Source organism: Pseudopodoces humilis, chromosome 2 (assembly GCF_049639895.1).
Source record: "Pseudopodoces humilis isolate 2021_Gansu_Grassland_sample_001 chromosome 2, ASM4963989v1, whole genome shotgun sequence".
Lineage (NCBI taxonomy): Eukaryota > Metazoa > Chordata > Aves > Passeriformes > Paridae > Pseudopodoces > Pseudopodoces humilis.
In genome coordinates, this window is record NC_142201.1 from 102,476,767 (window position 1) to 102,494,806 (window position 18,040).

The 18,040-nt window shown below is 40.2% G+C and overlaps 1 protein-coding gene and 1 long non-coding RNA gene across 5 annotated transcripts; one reads left to right on the plus strand and one right to left on the minus strand.

The window, feature by feature from the left end:
• Positions 1-261: 261 nt before the first annotated feature.
• Positions 262-14,067, minus strand: THAP12 (THAP domain containing 12). 2 transcript variants are annotated; one of them, XM_014253602.2, is made up of 6 exons: positions 13,784-13,868; positions 7,209-7,358; positions 6,487-6,607; positions 4,897-5,004; positions 3,923-3,959; positions 262-3,117 (listed from the first exon to the last, which is right to left on the minus strand). In XM_014253602.2, exons 2-6 carry the CDS (start codon positions 7,220-7,222, stop codon positions 1,172-1,174), a joined length of 2,226 nt encoding a protein of 741 aa, XP_014109077.2. In that variant the 5' UTR covers positions 7,223-7,358; positions 13,784-13,868; the 3' UTR covers positions 262-1,171. The 2 variants fall into 2 exon arrangements, with proteins under 2 accessions (XP_014109077.2, XP_005524202.2); XM_005524145.3 differs by lacking the exon at positions 7,209-7,358 and having other exon boundaries at positions 13,784-14,067.
• On the plus strand, positions 13,552-17,149 carry LOC106628248 (uncharacterized). 3 transcript variants are annotated; one of them, XR_001331537.2, is made up of 4 exons: positions 13,552-13,622; positions 14,885-14,991; positions 15,146-15,471; positions 16,483-17,149. It is a non-coding gene; the product is annotated as an uncharacterized LOC106628248 (long non-coding RNA). The 3 variants fall into 3 exon arrangements; XR_001331536.2 differs by lacking the exon at positions 13,552-13,622 and adding an exon at positions 13,629-13,818; XR_001331535.2 differs by lacking the exon at positions 13,552-13,622 and having other exon boundaries at positions 14,229-14,991.
• The last annotated feature ends 891 nt before the right edge of the window (positions 17,150-18,040 follow it).

Sequence of the window (18,040 nt, forward strand, 5' to 3'; positions counted from 1 at the left end):
GAACCATTTCAAATTTAATCTCTTTCCACCTGATTGTCAGAACCTCCATCACTAAAAGCACTGTAGTTAGTGCTCTCTCAAAATACTTCAGAAAACCTTGCAGAACATGCAGATCAGCAGTACTATTGCAGTTTCCTTTGTTTTCAGAAAATGCCACTCACTAGAATTGCAAAAACAATTAAGAAAAAATTGCTAAAATAAAAGTACCTTTACAGAACACATTCCCAGAGGCACAGCTTTACTAAGAAATCCAATGCTATGTAAAAAGCAATTCACATTTTATTTTAAATTTCCATAAACTGTACAAAAATGTTTCATTCTCGCCAAAAGTAACAGTAGTATTTTCAATTTTACGTCTAGACAAACAACAAACTCTTATTTTAATTTTTCCAGAGTGAGTTTACAAATAAACATACTGTAAGATGCATGGGTTTGCATCAGAGTCGGGGCAGAGCAAACAGATTTAAACGTTTGTGGAATAAATTTTAAATTTTTAGTGTCTTTTAGGAATTTAAATACTCCTGCCATGCCTGTTAAGTTTAAAGAAAAAAGTGTCTGACACAAAGGAATGTAAACAGTCATCGTGAGATTAAAGAGCTTGACTCTTCCAACAAAACCGTAAACGTACCCCAATATCACTGACATTCACTTTACACCGAGACCTGTCCACAGCACGGCGATCGTGCAATAGCTGAATCCACTCTCCAAAATGCCACTTAAATATACATCAAAGTCTTCCTTAAGAGTTTGGGTTTTTTAAAAAAATCCTAAGTAACAGAACTGGAATAGATTATATTACTTTTAATATTTTGAGTTTCTTTCTTAGCCTAATTCATCAGTGAATATGTAACAGCCCCATCAGATCTACAATTATAATGTACTTTTTCCACGATGCAGTAAAGTAAATGAGCACCTATTTAAGCCAATCAGATGTAGAAAGCACCTCTGCCAAGAGCATGGGCTCATGTCAGGCTTGATTTTGTTTGCCAAACACATTTAGTATGGACTAACAACACATAATTTAGGTTATTGACCACAGCTAGTTCAGTCCAAGGCCTGAAATGGAAACAGAATTGCAGTGATTTTTTAAAGATTTCACCATTTTTTCTCAACAGCTTTGAAACTTAATTAAGAACAAGTTGTTTCAACAGATTGGTTAGAGTTTAAAAAGTTAAGCATCATCTGTTACTTCAGAATTGTTTGAAGGAATACAGTCTTGAAATTCCACTTTATCTGGATAGAGTTTAATATAAGTGTCCACCATCAAATCTAAGTCATGTTTTATGTCAAAGTTTATATTCAGCAAAGCAAGGTTGCTTGACCTTTGCTCTGTCAAGGTGTTTTTCAGGTATGCCTTTAAGCGCCTTCGTCCTATTCCATATTTTTCATTCTCCACCTTCATCACTGGAAGCAAGCACAAGACTTTAAGCAATGCATAAACATTAGGGAAAAACTTTATGTCGGGCAAGTGAAGTGCTTCATAAATAGTAGCTGGAAGTTCAATATCTTTTCCTCTGTGCTTCCACTTGATTCTCCAACAGTGAAGCTCAGCAGAAAGTGTGTCTGGATTGGGCAAGTCGTTTTTGAACATATCAGCATGATGCTCCTCAGACGTATTGAATTTGAGCTGTCCCATGACTGAGGGCACTAACGATAAACATTTAAGAGCTTTTAAATGCTGTTCTGAGAAAATATCTTTTAATTCTTGAATAATATGCTCTATTGTTGGGACACTTAGGATTTCTTTGTAGTAATTCTCTGATGTCATATCAGGGTCAAAGTTCCCCTGTTGTGCCCTGCGAAATTTTCCTGGGAGTTTAATTTGTACATCCAGTTTTGTAGCCAAACTTGTGGCTTCCTCAAACCAAAATTCATGGTAAACTTCAATATTCTCCATCACTTCATTCAGAGAGTGCAACACTGCTGTTAAGCTGCCAGCTGCAAAGAACACATCTGATGTTTGTCCCTGGAGATTTTTTCCAAATGCTCTTGTAAAAGATAGAATATTTTTCATAATTACAATAGTGACAATGAAATCAAAATCTGTTAATGCACTTGAAAGTACAAATGCTCGACCAACAATGAAGTTGTTCCACCTGTCAGACAAGTCACTGGTCACAGCATCCAAGCACAATACCAGTGCTTGCAGGAGGTCCACTAAAACCTCAAAAGTATCATGCCTGCATGTCCACTGAGAACGGCAGATCTTCTTCAACTCATTACCCTTCTCGTCATTGTCCTGAAAAACAGCAGAAATTGCGTTGTCCAGTTCTACCAGCAATTGTGGAGACTGATTAAAAAGACAGCAAACTTCTTCAATTGTTCCTAATGCAATGGAAACACCAACAACAGGAACAGATTTTGCCAGCCAAACATTTAAGGCACATGAGGAACACAGTGTATACACAGCTTGTGGATACTTTTCCAAGAGTCTTGTAGCCACAACTTTCATTTTAGAAGCAAATCCACTGGAGACGATGTAGGCTTGACCCCGACAGTACTCCATGTTTAGACCCCACTTTTCAGTAATAGTTGCATGGAACTTAACAGCTAAAATTTCAGGATCAGCCTCATATGGTAAAAACCCTATGAATTCTTCTCTTAGATTGTGAGAATCATCAACGAACCTCACCAACACTGGCAAATGTTCCTCTCCTGCTATGTCTACTACTTCATCGGTGACAATAGAAAAGAAGTGTGAGTCTCTTACTTCCCTCAGTGTCTCCTCTCTAACACAGTTTTCACAGATCTCAAGCATTTGTTTCTGCTGAGTTTTTGAACAATACTCAAGGTTGACTGCAGTCATCTCAAATCGTTTCCTCAGAACTTCATCGCCACCATTTATTCTATATTCCAGAAGAGCCTGAAAGTTATCTGAAGCAAAAATACCTTCTGGAAGTTCATCGACATTATGGCCATCCAGTGGAATATTTTGTTTACCCATTAGGATCAAAATTTCAAATAATGATTTAAGGTAATCTTTGTTTTCTCTTTCTTCCAGTGTTAAGGGGACAGCTTCTTCCTCTTGTTCTTCCCCTCCTTCCTCTGAGACAGTATTTTGCTCATTGTTTTCATTAGATTCTTGAGTTGCCTGTTTCCGTTCAAAAGCTTCATCAACTACAAAATGAAAAAATACTGTAAGTGTCAAACATAAAACATAACATTTACTTGCCCATTACCTTTAAGTTACCAGTCCAGAGAAGAATGTTTCCAGTTTAAAAGTGAATGAGTATTTTGGAAACAATTTAGACTGGCTGGCTGAATCAAGAAAAAACTCAATTATCCTCCTGCCATATATAGTTATGCTATAGTTATGAATCCTGCATTGTTGGAAACCGAAAAATAGAAACTTCTGCAGATACTGAAGGGTTCAATCTGCAGCCTTAGAAAGTGCTTAGATTGATGTAGCGATGAAGGTACACAGACATTGGGTAGAAAAATTATAAACTTATGTCTCTATAGTGATAAGTAAGAATATGCCTAGAGTAGGTAAGAAATTATACTGGGTAAAATAGTTTGAGGTTTAAGCTGTAATAGTATGAGTTATAGAGCAAGTCAGAGATCTAGAAACTATAACAAGAGGTGTGGTATGTGTATGTGACCTGTCAGCTTAGTGACAAAGAGACAGATGCAGAGCAGCAAAATTAAGCAAAGGTGCTAGGTTAGTAAATTTTGTGTCAACTGCCAATCGGGCTAAAGTGTTATATACTGCTGTGTAAAGAAGAAACTCGGGACTTCCTTGAGCTATGGCTGACTTGTTGCTCTAAATCTCATGCCTTGAGACTGATATCTCATCTGGCTACTTGAGCAATAAATCATTTCAAAGCAAGGTGGTCCCATCCCTCGTTTTTCATCTTGACACTGCATTACCTTGTTAGCTTTAGCAAATGAAGTTATTATCTCAAATATTTTGACTACTTACTCTTTTGCTGTTTCAATGTTCTTATTTCATCTTCACTCTTAAAAAAACAGACAAAAAGAACTTTTATTGATGACAATGTCTAACATGTGACCTTAAAATATTAGCACTTCAAGATCAGATACAAATACTGTAGATGATATCAGTTAACATTTGCCAAAAAGTGCTAGAAATTTTAAGACCAGAAGGTTTCTTGAGGTAGTTTATTGCCACCATGACATTCATCTACTAACTACATGAGAACAGTTGTATTAGGAGGTTCTTCAATATGTTTAATTATTAGTAAATAGATTCCATTTAATAGATTCTATTGCAGTTTGATAATGTACTGTCAGTAGACAGAACTATATTTAATTCTATTTTCAGTCAACCAATGCAACCAAACTCACAAAGAAGTATTTAGAAATTGCCTGTGATTTTTCAGGTATAAACAGAGATTAAGAGTAGAATTTCTTTTAATTGTTCTTATACTTATAACCACAGAGACACTTTCTCCCTAAATGACACACAAAACACAATCCAACAAAAAAAATTCTCCATCTTGGTTTTATCCATGGATCATATTTTTCAGAATAAGCTAAAACAAGCACGTCTGAATTGATTCAGATTTCAGAAGTGAACCGAAGATCAAAATCAATATGCAGCAATAATTTTGGGATGTTATGCATTGGTTGTGTTCATTTGGCACTGTAGTAACAAGGAAAAGAAAACAATACATTTCTTGGATGGATGAAAGCATCAGGTCTGGATCAACACATTTAATTTTCCAGATTATTCTTAAAGATTTCCTCAGCAGATAAATTTTTTATCACACATTTAACTTATAATCAACAAAAAAGATACAGGAATAGGCAGCATAGAAAATACAAACACTCAAGTGCTAAATATTTTTATTTGACATTTTTGTGTAAAAGTTTCACATTAACTTACTTGCCTTTTTTTAATAATAAACCAATAATTTTACATTAAAAGCTTACCAGCTCTTTTATCCTTTTCCTATGTCTGCTGTGGGGATTGTTCAGGTGACTTGTAAGATCAAATATAGTCGGCACAGCATTATCCCGCAAAACTGTTCTGTATGGGCTCTGCAAGAAAACAGACATCTAGACTAGGGAATTCTTAGAGAACATGCCCCTTACTTCCTCTCCTTTTCTTGTTTATGTTATTATCCCAAAGTACTTTGACTTCTTGATGTTACCAAAGAGAAAGCTAGGCTATGCAATTCACATTTCAGGATGGAAAGAGAACACTGAAAATAAGAAGACAAATACTACAGAAAACTCCAAACTGCAAATCTTTTCTTGTTCCCACTATCTTCATATCAAAGACCCTGGATGCAATAATTTTACTTTACTGCAATATTTTTTAAAAAATAAACATTGTGGATAAAAAGACATGCATCAGAAAGGAAACATTTTGTTACTATTGTGTTTTGGGTTTTATCACTTATTTCACAATTCTAGAGACATTTAACTGAAAAATTTTAATTGCTTCTTTTTGTAGAACTATGAAGTCCACCAAGCACTACTGTGAAAGGTCATATTGTGGGAAAATTAATATGTGAATAAAAAAATAGAAAAAAAAGACTTCTAGATAAGATGATTGTGTAAGTGCTCCCAGTTAAAAAAAAAAAAGTATTTTAAGTAAAATTTTATATGTGGGTATACTGTAAACCTGTGCTGCCAATAGTGGCTAACACTAAGTACAAAATTGTGACTAATGGCATCTGTCATTAGATTGAAATACATTTCAAACAAACTCAGTTTCATAGTTTCATGTCAGAGTCATAATTACTTTCAATTTTCATTTTTTCTGGGATGCTGGCTAATTAGAGACCTCACTGTGTGCAATATCACCAGAACGTCAGAGTTTGACCTACAAATTTTAATTATCCTTCATAACTAGAAGATTGGTTGTGCTTATGTACCAGAGTGAAATTCAGCCTAGAAATTAAAACCCGATACAAAGCCCCAAGTCCACCCTTTCCATCTGTTATGCAAGCTGCTAAACTTATATTGTTGACAAAAAGAATTGAAAGCTACTACTTCATTAACAGAAAACAGCACCTTCATTCTAGCTGGATGAAAACATAGCAGAAAATAAATACTTGGCAGATGTAAAGAGTATCTAAATCTTTTGGCCACAACAGAGTGCAATTTAACCAAATCATACCACGTACACACTTCAAGAACAGGATATTAATAAGTTTAAATAAAGAGACATGCAAACTTACATCAAATAAACTTATATAATAGTGTAAACTCTAGTGAAACAAAACAAGCATGAGGAAAGCACTGCAATGAGGGCCAGTGTTCAACAAACATATTAAACTGTCAGGAGAGCACTACTTTTTCTCTCTCCTCTGATTTTTCATTTTCATTATCATTTTCAATGGCTGTGAGCCTGTGTGGAGCCCCAGACAATGGCAGCGATCCTAATTAAGACTAAGAAATCAATTTTCCTAGGGACCAGTTACCCAAGAGCTGAAAGATTAAAAGCAGCATTCTGGTGAAAAATGTCAGTCACATTTAGCAAGATCCAGTAAACAAATGCTTGTTTTTACTTACACTTCTGCATATCATAGAAGTCTCAAAATGTTTAGCACATAATCTGTAATGCTTGTTGAGTTGATCTGGAGTTTTATCTTCTAAATCTGCCCTTCGACAGTTCTCTACCCATCTCTGACATCTGCATGTAAGGAGAAGAATTACATAATCTTAGGATAAAACAAAATCCCTCACAATTTCAAACCATATTCAAAATTGGAGTGCAAGTGACCTTGATGCAAGGCTTGGGAAAGTTCTTTACAACTTCCCTTGGAACATCCCATCAGATCTTTGTAAAAACTACTTTTTCTGCTTTTGCTCACTACTCAACATCAGCCCAGCAAATTCAGGAGTCTTTTCCCTTAATTTAAATATTCTTGTGTTTGTAACACTCTCAGATACACACACACACATTCTAAAGAATTCACTCTCAAAAACAAAAATTAAAAACCAAAGAAATGTGCTTGTAGTCTAAAGTCATAACATTTTCTAGGCAGTTTTTAAAATAGTTGTCTTCTCCACCTCTCTTCAAAAAACAGTATTCTTATTTATTGTGGTCACTGGGGAGTTTAGAGAAGATTTATGAAAATGAAATAATAACAACAGAAAAGCAACCATTCCACCAACAGTGCTTCCAGGCCCGAAGAATATTCTCCTTAGATGCGTATTTTTACATGTATTTACTTCTGCTTTGGATTAGTTCTGCAAGACATAACACAAAGATAAAAAAATATTTCCCTTACTGATATGACTCCATTTAGGTATGCAAGAGACTGTTTCCTCTGGTGAGTAACCACTTGCAGTAATTGATGTAAATGCAGTAGTCAGCTTCCACTTCCCCTAATGGGGTATATGCCACCACTTTCTGAGCAGCAAAGTTACTTGTTCTGTTGCTAAAAGTTAGGAGAAAGCAATTTTACTATTATTTTTGACTGCAAACATGAAATTATTGTTTATAGCAATAAGGAGGGAGAAAAATAACTAGTGATTATTCAACAATATAGGAACAAAGGCTGTCTTGTCAGATGTTTTGGTGGGCAGCCCAAATGAGGAACTCACATGTCTGAGTGGATTCACGTCTACTTTAGCTCAGTAAAGGGCAATTGTGAAGATGAAAGAGGAGAATCTCAGATTCTGATCTCTTCTGGCTGAACCGTTTGCTAATCTCAATTTCTTGTTCATGCAAAATGTCAAGATAACAGTGACAGTAAATGCCGTAAGTCAGGAATAATTTCTAATATTGCTCTTGGAGATCCATACAGAGAATGCTTACTAACAACTTAAAATAACGAAAGAAAAACAATGTTTTAAAAAATCAGATTTTTTGGCACAACAGATCTTGCACTCTTGTCTGGGCAGTGCAATCACCCCAAAAAGAGAACAGGGGAGCTTTCTTCACTTATTCAAGTGATATAAACACTCTTTTAAAGTGAGAGACCTGTAGCATGTCAACTATATTGACTCTGGCTCTCAGACTTTCTCAGTGGGTGTCGACTACTAAACAACAAGGCTGATCAGCCTTCTCTATAATTAGGGGGGAGGGTTTCAGTCCAGAGAAAGAGCCTGACCCCCATGATCTTACTTGCTTCTCTCAGTGATTCACAGAAGCTGACAAACACTGACAGAGAGCAAAGCCAGAGCTCCTTACATTATGTTAACTCCTCTGAATCACCTCCTGACAATCGCAGGGGAACAAATTGGTGGCAGGAATGGTGCATTCAGAACTGGCAGGCAGTTGTCAAGGGCAGGTAAACATCAGCCTGAATTCCTTACCCTCCCATGTTAATGCCAACCAGAGAACCTAAGTAGGTATTAGTGATAGTTGAAGATCAGATCAGAGTGACAGCAAGAGATACCACTACCTCTTCAAAGGGGGCTTACCCAAAAATAAGTCTCACACAGATTTCATTAACCACACAATACTCCTTTCCTGATGCCTTGAGTTTTAGCTTTCATATTATCCAGATTCCGTACTGCATTAGTGTATAACTCTGAGCTTCATATAAAGTGTTAGCAAGTTCTCCTCACAGTTTAGTTAGACAAAACAAACATTTTCCAGCCTGAGAACCAAGGACACCATTGCAGCTTCAGGCCCAAAAAGTATAAACAACAGCAAATTGAGGAGAGCAATCTGGAAGGATAGGACTTCATAACCCAAAGCTGTAATTGGACAATTAACCCCAATAAGTAAATGGACCAAAACTTATAGAAGTGTGAAAATGTGTGAGCCATCATCCATCTTGGGTAGCCTCAGCCAGGCTTTTGTACTGCCCAAGGTGCATTCTTTGGCATCAAGGACTTTTTAATAAATACCTACTTTATTCCTTTAACACTGTCTAGCCTCTGTTCTAGGTAGGCTCTCAAGGCATCATTCCCTTACCAAGTTCTTTGACAATTGCAAAAAAACTGACTGTGGCTGCTGCCTTTTTTGCTGAAGTCAACACAGCCGGTGATGCCAAATGATTTTTGCCTTTTTTTGTTTTATATATTCTCTGTATTCTTACACATGTATTTGTAGCTTTGTAGCCTATTGTATCTGTGGCTAGTTTTCCCAGTACTTTAAACTACCTTTTCCCTAGGCAGAAAAACAAAACACATTCTAACGTCCCTGTCCCTACCTTGGCTCTGTCTGGGAACCAAGGCCAAAAAACAGCTCTTCAAGACACATCTTCAAGAACAATGTTTAGCTCCCATCTAAGGCGGGGGGAGGAGTGGGGGGCAAGATCCAGAGAAGGTTGAACTGTGGGAAACAGCATCACCTCTTACGTCTCTAATTGGTGATTTCTGTCAATTATGCTACTTTTCTAAACTGTTAAAACTGCATTCACCCCATGGGGGGTGGGTGTTTTGTGGGTGAATGCCCAAGGGGCTGAACTAACTCGCATTAGGAAGAGCAGCCTGATGGGGATGTAATTAATCAGTGACTATACTAATACTAAATATGTTTTTGGAGAGTGTCATACATCTATGCTACAGAAAGAACCATAGCACTTTACCTTGGCAGCAAAGAATGTATCTAATGGAACTGAAATACAAGTGTTGCTGGAAGCTACCAAGCTTACAAGACAAATCGCTTTAGTGCACTGTCCAGCTCACACCAAAGGCTTCTGTGAAACAAAGAAGTAATAGACTGCTCAAACTTCTAGTCAGGTAGATTTAAAATGGCCTGGAGTTTAGGAGTAGTACTATGAGATAGCAAGATATTGGAAATAACTCTCACTAACCTCTAGAATGGTCATCAACAGGAATAATGTTTAGCAGAGAATTATATCCAGGACCAGACTCTTAGAAAATAAATGCTTTTAAATAATAAATAATAAATGATAAATAAAACAAAATACAGTTACGTGACAAACAACCTAGAGATGAAGGATTAACTAAGGTATATTCAGTACAATACAAATTGGAAGTTAAACAGGAAGGACCATATACTGCCATATATTATTTGCTGTAAGTTTTAGGTAAAGAAATTGGATACACCCTTCTCACATTGAATGAGTAGTGGATGGTCAACTAGTTGATTGTGATTTTTTATTGGTAATCATTTAAGTATTTGTGCACAGGAATCTATAATGTTGTACTCTACCCTATGGCAATCCTGGTAGCTTTGTTATATTTGTACTTGGAATAGTGCTGATCATTAGGGCAGCTATTACAGAATGGGTGCATATACCACAAGGTATAAAAGCCCAGGGATTTCTTGGTTCAGTGTCAATCTCCAGAGCCATCAGCCCAAGCTGTTATCACGATATGATTAAAGTGCTGAAAGGAACCAGACATCTGAGACTCTGCTACAGAAAACCCAGGGTAGAAGCTGAAAGGGAAACGTGTCTGCCACCACAAGTGTGGCATGCCCAGGGAGTCAAACGGCACTCTCTGTTTCACTGGAGCCACCTGCCCAGGAGGAGCTTTGGTCACAGCAATTAAAGTCTCGGGTCATGCAAATGGGACTCCCAGTGTGGCTCCTGAATGGGCAGACAGAAAAGTTTCCTCAATACCACTTAGCCATTGCTCATTACCTTTGAAGGTCTTCTTCAGTCACAAACTTTACATTTCCAGAGATCTTTACATTTTCAGACATCTCATGGAAGTTGAAATGGCATTTTACTGAAATGCAGCTGGAGTAATTATATTACTAGTATTGAAGTGTATTATCTCAGTACTGGTCAACTGCAGTAGAACAGCATCTCTTTGCTTAAGAAGTATTTTGTTCTGAACACTCATACCTCAACTGTAACTCAAACCACCACGATGAATAGAGCCACGACCACAGACGAGAGTTAACATATCTTACTGTGGGGATCACGGCCCAGACTGCATGAAACTGTAAAATACAAAACCGTATGGAGGTAACAGGAGCTACTTACACTAGTTTGATATGAAAAGACAACTTACCACCCATTAAATGCTGGTGGTTCTTCTCCAAAGGCTAATCTCTGAAACCTCTATCTTCTCAAGTAGCCAAAATTAAAGAAGGTGGTCTTAACAGGTTAGCTCTCACTGACTTCTGAAAGATCAGACTTGGAATGTCTAATTGGAACTGCTTAGCACTGAGCTTGGAAAACATTAAAGGCAATTACCCAGCTATTATGGAAATACTGAAAACAGAAAGGTAATAGAAACAATTTACCCAGGACTATCCATTTGCCATCAATGATTTTTTAAAATGAAAATTTATTTTAAGACGTATTCTAACAATTTTATTTTCAGCTTTCCCACTGTAAGCTGCCAAGTGCAAATAACATTTTGGCACACAGTACTTTGCTCACCATCCCAGTCTGACCTACAAAAGTGAAAACAAGCAGTACAAGGAACATATTGTCATTCCGTCTGCAGACTGCTGTATATCAACCCACAGAATAAACCAACACCCTCAAGTCTGTAAAACCAAAAGGATGCATGGATTTATCAGTCTCTAAATGCTCTTGTAAAATAGAATATATGATCAATTTTGGAGAGAAAGTTTTAAGATGTTAAAGGGGGCACTTCTAGAGAACTTAGAACATCTTTGTCACAGACTGTTTTTAAGAGCACAAAGATGATATGAACAGTTTATGTATAGTTTCTCCTCTCTCTGGACAGAAGATTCTGCCCCTCTCTTGTGAGATCCCATATGAAATACTGTGTACCATAAGCCCCAATATAAAGAAAGACAAGGAAATGCTGGATCAAGTCAAGAGGAGACCACAAAGTGGTAGAACATAAGAGAACTGGAGCACCTGCCCTATGGAGACAGGATGAGAAAGTACTGGCTGCTCATCCTGGAGAAGATTAGGTTGTACAGAGACTTCACAGTGCCTTCCAGGGTCTGAAGGGGCCTGCCTTACAGAGAAGTTGGAAGAGGAACTCTGTATCAGGAATTGTACTGAGAGAACTAGGGGGAATGGTTTCAAACTGTAAGAGGGGAAGTTTAGGTTAGATATATTGAAGAAATTTTTTACAGTGAAGATTTGGAGGCCCTGGCATAGGTTGCCCAGAGAAGCCGAGGCTGCCCCATTCCTGGAAGTGTTCCAAGGCCAGGTTGGATGGGGCTGGAAGCAAGGTGGTCTAATGGAAGGTGTACCTGCCTGTGGCCTGGAACGAGATGAGCTTTAGGGTTCCTTCCAATCCAAACCATCCTAGAGTTTATAAAATAGAGTTTTAAAAAAATTAATCTTTAAAATGTAATCATTTAGTCACACACCTTTAACTACATCTTCGCACTGCTACCATGGAAAGCGCTCATTCAAAATGTCCTTCCATAAAAAAATTATAAACTGAAGAGGGTATTTTCTTCATGCAGTAAACTGTCACCTATTGACAAATTCTGTACAGCTTGATGTGATTTGTTTTACAGAATGGACCTTTTACAAATTAAGACTGAAGCTGAGACAGCACAAAATTTCTTCAGTTCCACACAAACTGCAGACATTCTTTTGTGTGAGATCCTGAAGGTCTCACAGGACAGAAGGTAGAAAGAGACCGTAGGAACAAATCATAAAGATGAAAGAATAACAGGTAAACAACCACTTTGATTACAGTTCATATTAAAGCAAAAGCATATGGAATATGGATTGTACTACAATACTTTTCACGTACTAGGCATCAAGAAGTCTGGATAGCCAACCTTTATAGCAAGGCATTGCGTTCGTCCAGGAGAACTTCATAACAGATCCAAAATCACAACTTTAGAGAGCAGCTACTACCTATATAAGCTTTTTGTATCTTCATTTGAAATTGCTTGGAGGGTCCGTGTCCTTAGAAAATACTAGATATGCATAATTTCCATGGGGTTTTGAATTTTCCAAAAATCAGGTCAGGCAGCTTCACAGAAGGAAGCAAGTAAATATCATGTATAAATCATAAAAAAAAATTCAGCCTTAACTATCTACTCTGAGAAAAGAGGTAACTGGTATTGCTCTATGCCTATGCACCTTTCAGTATTGTGAGCATCATGTTAAATCAAGTGATTTTAAGAGTATTATCTCGATTTAAGGGTGAACCTTTACATGAGGGTTTCTATGTCAAAGTAAATGATTTATATTTCATAGTATTTTCCACTGTCTCTCACTCACACACTTTTTGCTCTACCAGTACACCACCCCCGCTTTTCACCCATTGGGAATCTGTCCCATCACTTCTGCTGCTGCTCATGATGCTTTGCCACCATCCCAGCAGCCCTGAGACAGTTCCTCCCTGTCGCAGCAGTATCCCATTCGCCATGCACACACCCCATCGTCCAGCACCGCATCGCCTAATACACAGAGCAGGACCTCCACTGCTTGAGCCAGTGCGGAGCCTGCGCGGGCTCCCCACAGTGCAGGGCTCCCCTACGTCAGCCCATGGCTCCGGCATCCTTCCAGCTGCCCCACATCTCTCACAGCCATACATCCATCGCACCGCCTCTCGCACACCCCCACCCTGCCCACAGGCAGGTAGCTCCCACCGCTCTCTCGGCCAGGCACCCCCCTCCCCGCCGCGCCCCCGAGCGGCGCCGTTCCCATCCCTCCCACTCCTCCGAGGGGCGGCAGCCGCTGCCGTCCCGGCGCAGGCGCAGCCGCCCGCCCGCCTCCCGCCGCCACAGCCCGGAGGGTCCCGCGGCCCCGCCCCGCCGGCGCCAGAGCGAGCGCGGCCTCCGCAGGCACCATCGGAGGTCGGGGCGCCCGCCGGCCACGCGGGTAAGGAGGCGCCGTGAGGGAGGCGCGGGCGAAGCAGAGCGGGCAGAAGGGAGGGAGCCGGCTCCCCGGCACGGGTCTTCAGGCAGGCTGTGGGCCGGCGGCGCCTGAGGGGGAGAGCCGGGCGCCCCTCCTCCAGCCCGCCCCTCCCGAGATGATCTCACCTGGCTGGATCCCGGGGGAAGCGGAAGAAGGCCAGGTCGGACTGGGTGCTCTTGCGGGTGCAGTTGGGCGCCGCGCAGAAGTTCGGCATGGTTCCCCCGGCCGGCGCCGCTGCCCCTTTAAATCCGCGGGCCGGCGGGGGGAGGGTGTGTGCTGGGGTGGAGGAAGAGGAGGAGGAGGCGGCGGTGGCGGCGGCGGCCGGAGGGGAGGCAGGGCGGGAAGTGGCTCCACAGTGCTGTGAGCGGCCGGGAGGATTCAGCGCCGCGCTCCGCCGGGCCGGGGCCGCCTCCTTCCCACACTGCACCGCGCGCACCCGCGGCGGGAGCGGCGCTGCGCGTGCGCGCGGGGAAGCGGACGCCGTGGGGGCGCGCATGCGCGGGGTGTCGGGGGTTTGTGTGTGAATTCCGCCGTGTGCGTGTTACGCTCTGTGTTGCACCGCGTGTGTGCATGACACGGTGCGTGTGTGCATGACACGGTGCGTGTGTGCATGACACGGTGCGTGTGTGCATGACACGGTGCGTGTGTTCATTTCACCGTGCGTGTGTGCATGACACCGTGCGTGTGTGCATGACACCGTGCGTGTGTGCATGACACCGTGCGTGTGTGCATTTCACTGTGCGTGTGTTCATTTCACCGTGTGAGTTACGCTGTGTGCACGGGCTGTGCCGTGTGTGTGTTTTATGGCATGTGCGTTTGTGTTACACCGTGCATGTAAGGCCATGTGTGTGTTACAGTGTGTTAGGCCGTGCATGTGATGCTGTGTGCTCGTGTGTGTCGCCCAGTGCCCAGTGTGCCTGCACATGTTGTGGCGTGCGTGTGTTACACTGTGGCCACTCCAAAAGCCAGTGTAGGAGGGACATCGTAAGATTTTTTTTGTACATATAAGCACTTTTCTCTGCTCCCCAGCTCCTTCTTCTCCAGTCCAACTTACTCATTTCAGCCTGGTCTTCCTGCTCGCTCCTGCCACATTATCCCATTTTTTTTTTCATTCACGTATTTGCAGCCCTACATAGTTTTCTTATCTAACCCCCAGTCTCCAAGCACAGTGTTTCCAGGTTCCCCATTAACTCCACAACTGGTTTCCCCCCTCTCTTTGCTCACAGCTCCTCGTCACCAGCCAGTGTCCAGCCAGCCAGCCTCATTGTTACAGTTCTGATCATTTGTGGCTAAGTTTCCCTTAGTTTCCCTCCCTGAGGAAACTCACAGAGGGGTGAGTGGAGCAGGGCAGGGCTGGTGTGCCTTCGCCTGGGGCTGCTCCCCATCTGTATATATGCTACACTGTGTCTGCTTTAAAACCAGGCATAGGGTGGACATCGAAGTCATAACGTTGTTCTCTTGTCTTACTTTCTTTTGTTTGGCTCTAGGAGGATGTTGTTACTCTGCAGCCTGACGGATAATCCCACACAGAATCACTGAATCAATTAGGTTGGAAAAGACCTCTGTGATCATTGAGTCCAGCCTATGACTGTTCATAACCTTGTCAACTAGACCAGAGCATGTCCAGGCTTTCCTTAAACTTCTCCAGGGATGGTGACTCTACCACCTCCTTTGGCAGACCCTTCCAATATCTGAGCACCCTTTCTGTGAAAAAAAATCCTCCTGATGTACAGCCTAAGCCTTCACTGGCACATCCTGTCGCTGGTTGCTGGGCGAAGAGGCTGATCCCTACCTGGCTAAAACTTCCTTTCAGGTAGTTAAAGAAGTAGTGGTAAAAGCCACAAGCTTTTGAAGTAATGAAATAATTAGATAGAGGTTGTACTGGTCAGAAGCCAATATTAGGTAAAACTAAAATAAAGCTTAGGAGGAAAAAAAACAGGATACAGAAAACTGGATGGTAGGAATTAGGTGAGGGCTCCCTCAGCAAATATGTCCTGTTTAAAAGTAGGTAGAGCACCTATGAAATTATAAATGCTGATGGCAACTGATGATGGTTTCAGGTATAATACTGTTGTACTTTTAAGAATTCTGCTGTGATACATCCTTTTTGTATCTTCACATCAAAAATCCTCCTATTCTGGAGATGTGCTGGGCTTCAGGAAGGATAATACAAAGACACAAAATAGTCAAGAGTAAGTTTTCAAAAGAGCATAAAGGAAAAATAACAAAAAACCCCCTACTTATTTGATTACTTTTGAGCTTCAAATATTTTAAGCTTGCTTTGTTTAGTATGAGCAGGATTAAAGCTGTCTTTTACATGAGGAAGTCTTGTCATCAAGTGCACTTGACCAATTATAATAACATCAGTTTATTTTGTGTTGATTGCCTGAATTGTACCTTGGTTATGTAGCTGAAGTAGTTTTGAGTAGTCATTTAAGCTAATGCTAAAGAGAATTGTAGCTGCACCCCATTTGTTTGACTTTACTGGGCAGTCACCAAAATTCATGGACAGTGAACTGTAGAAATGAATTACTCAGATAAGTAATCTTTTTTAAAATAAACTAATTTAGGTTAGATTTAGTCCAGATAGCTGCCATCTGATATAGTGGTGCAGGTAGCATAAATAAATGTTCATGCTGATACAAGGAAACACAAAAAAAAAAGAGAGCAGGATCATTTTCAATTGTAGTAATAATATAGGAGCATAATTGCATAATGTTAGAGTGAATTTTAAAACATTTAAAATCTGTTTCAGTAGGAAAAAAATACTTCTCACATAACTAATAAGAAAATTGTATCTTCTGCCCAATATTTTCTCCTCCAGATTGCTTCGCCAAACAGAAGTACTGGCATGCTAAAATCCTTTTTGGGGCTCTGAGCAAGCTAGACCAGAATGTTACCATGGCAGTATTAAAATTAAATTGCACATATTTCTGAGCTGCCACTTCTGACCAAACTCTCTGCTGATACTGGTTGTATCATATGAAGCACTATACAAGTATGTTATGGCTGTTGCCTTCCAGATGTGTGTATATTTGCGTAGAAGCTATCCTGATGAAATCAAGGCAAGAACTTGTTTATAAAGTAGACTTACTGAGGTCTGCTGGATGGTGGGTTTTATGTGGAAACTTATTCTTAAGTGCTTTCTATGTGATGGAAAGAAAATGGACTTAATAGTTTTCAAAACACAGTAGTAATACTAGAAGCATTATTTAAAGCACGTCATTTAAAAATAAAAATTAGTTTACATTACTACTTAGTTGGAAATTTCAAAAATTATCTTCTGTTGTAGAGTGCAGAAATCCCTGAAATAATTTTTCCTGTACAGTAGCCTTTGAAGTGTACATCTGTATTTTAAATAATCCTCTTGATTATTCAAGTCTTATTCAGAATATGTTTCCAAGTATGTCTAGAGAACATTTAACAGGGATTATATACTGTATTAGTGTTGAACATATAATCTGTATTCTGATAAATTATTCTTAAAGGAATTTTGTGTGTTTGTGTTGCTTTTTTCCCTGCATCTTCAAAGATAGCTGCATTTTAAATACAGAATTTTCTCTCACATAATAGTGGGTATAAAATAACTTTTTCTGTGTGCTTCTCGAAATGGACTGTATGTCTCTTTCCCAAGATGAAAGTTGGTATGCCTTAATATTCTGAGAGTACTGTTGGTGTGACTGTGTACTCCTGCAGTTTTCCTGCCATGAAAAATTTATCTGCAAGAGAATATTTAAAGTCTGAAATGCTTCTGTGATTCTTCTTACTTATACATTTGTCTTCCAAGCATTACAGCCCCATTGCTGGGATAACCTGAGTGTAAGACCTAAATGGACATCAGATTAATCTCACAGAGCTGGTTTTGTAGATTTATATCCAGAAGTATCTATTCACAGTAACTCTATGATCGATCCCCAAGATACTTCTATCCAGAAGGGTTCACAGAATCACTTAAGTTGGAAGAGACTTTCAAGACTGAGTCCAACCCAGACCTAACACCTCAACTAAACCATGGCACTGAGTGCCACATCCATTCTTTTTTTTAAACACATCCAGGGATGGTGACTCCACCATTTCCCTGCGCAGACCATTCCAGTATTTCATCAGTCTTTCCATAAAAAACTTTTTCCTAATATTCAACCTGTATTTCCCTTGGTGCAGCTTAAGACTGTGTCCTCTCTTTCTGTTAGTTGATGCCTGGAGAAAGAGACCAACCCCACCTGACTACAAACACCTTTCAGGGAGTTGTAGAGTGACAAGGTCACCTCTGAGTCTCCTTTTCTCCAGGCTAAACAACCTCAGCTCCCTCAGTTGCACCTCACAGGGTTTGTGTTCCCAGCCCCTCACCAGCCTCGTTGTCTTCTCTGGACTCACTCCAGCAT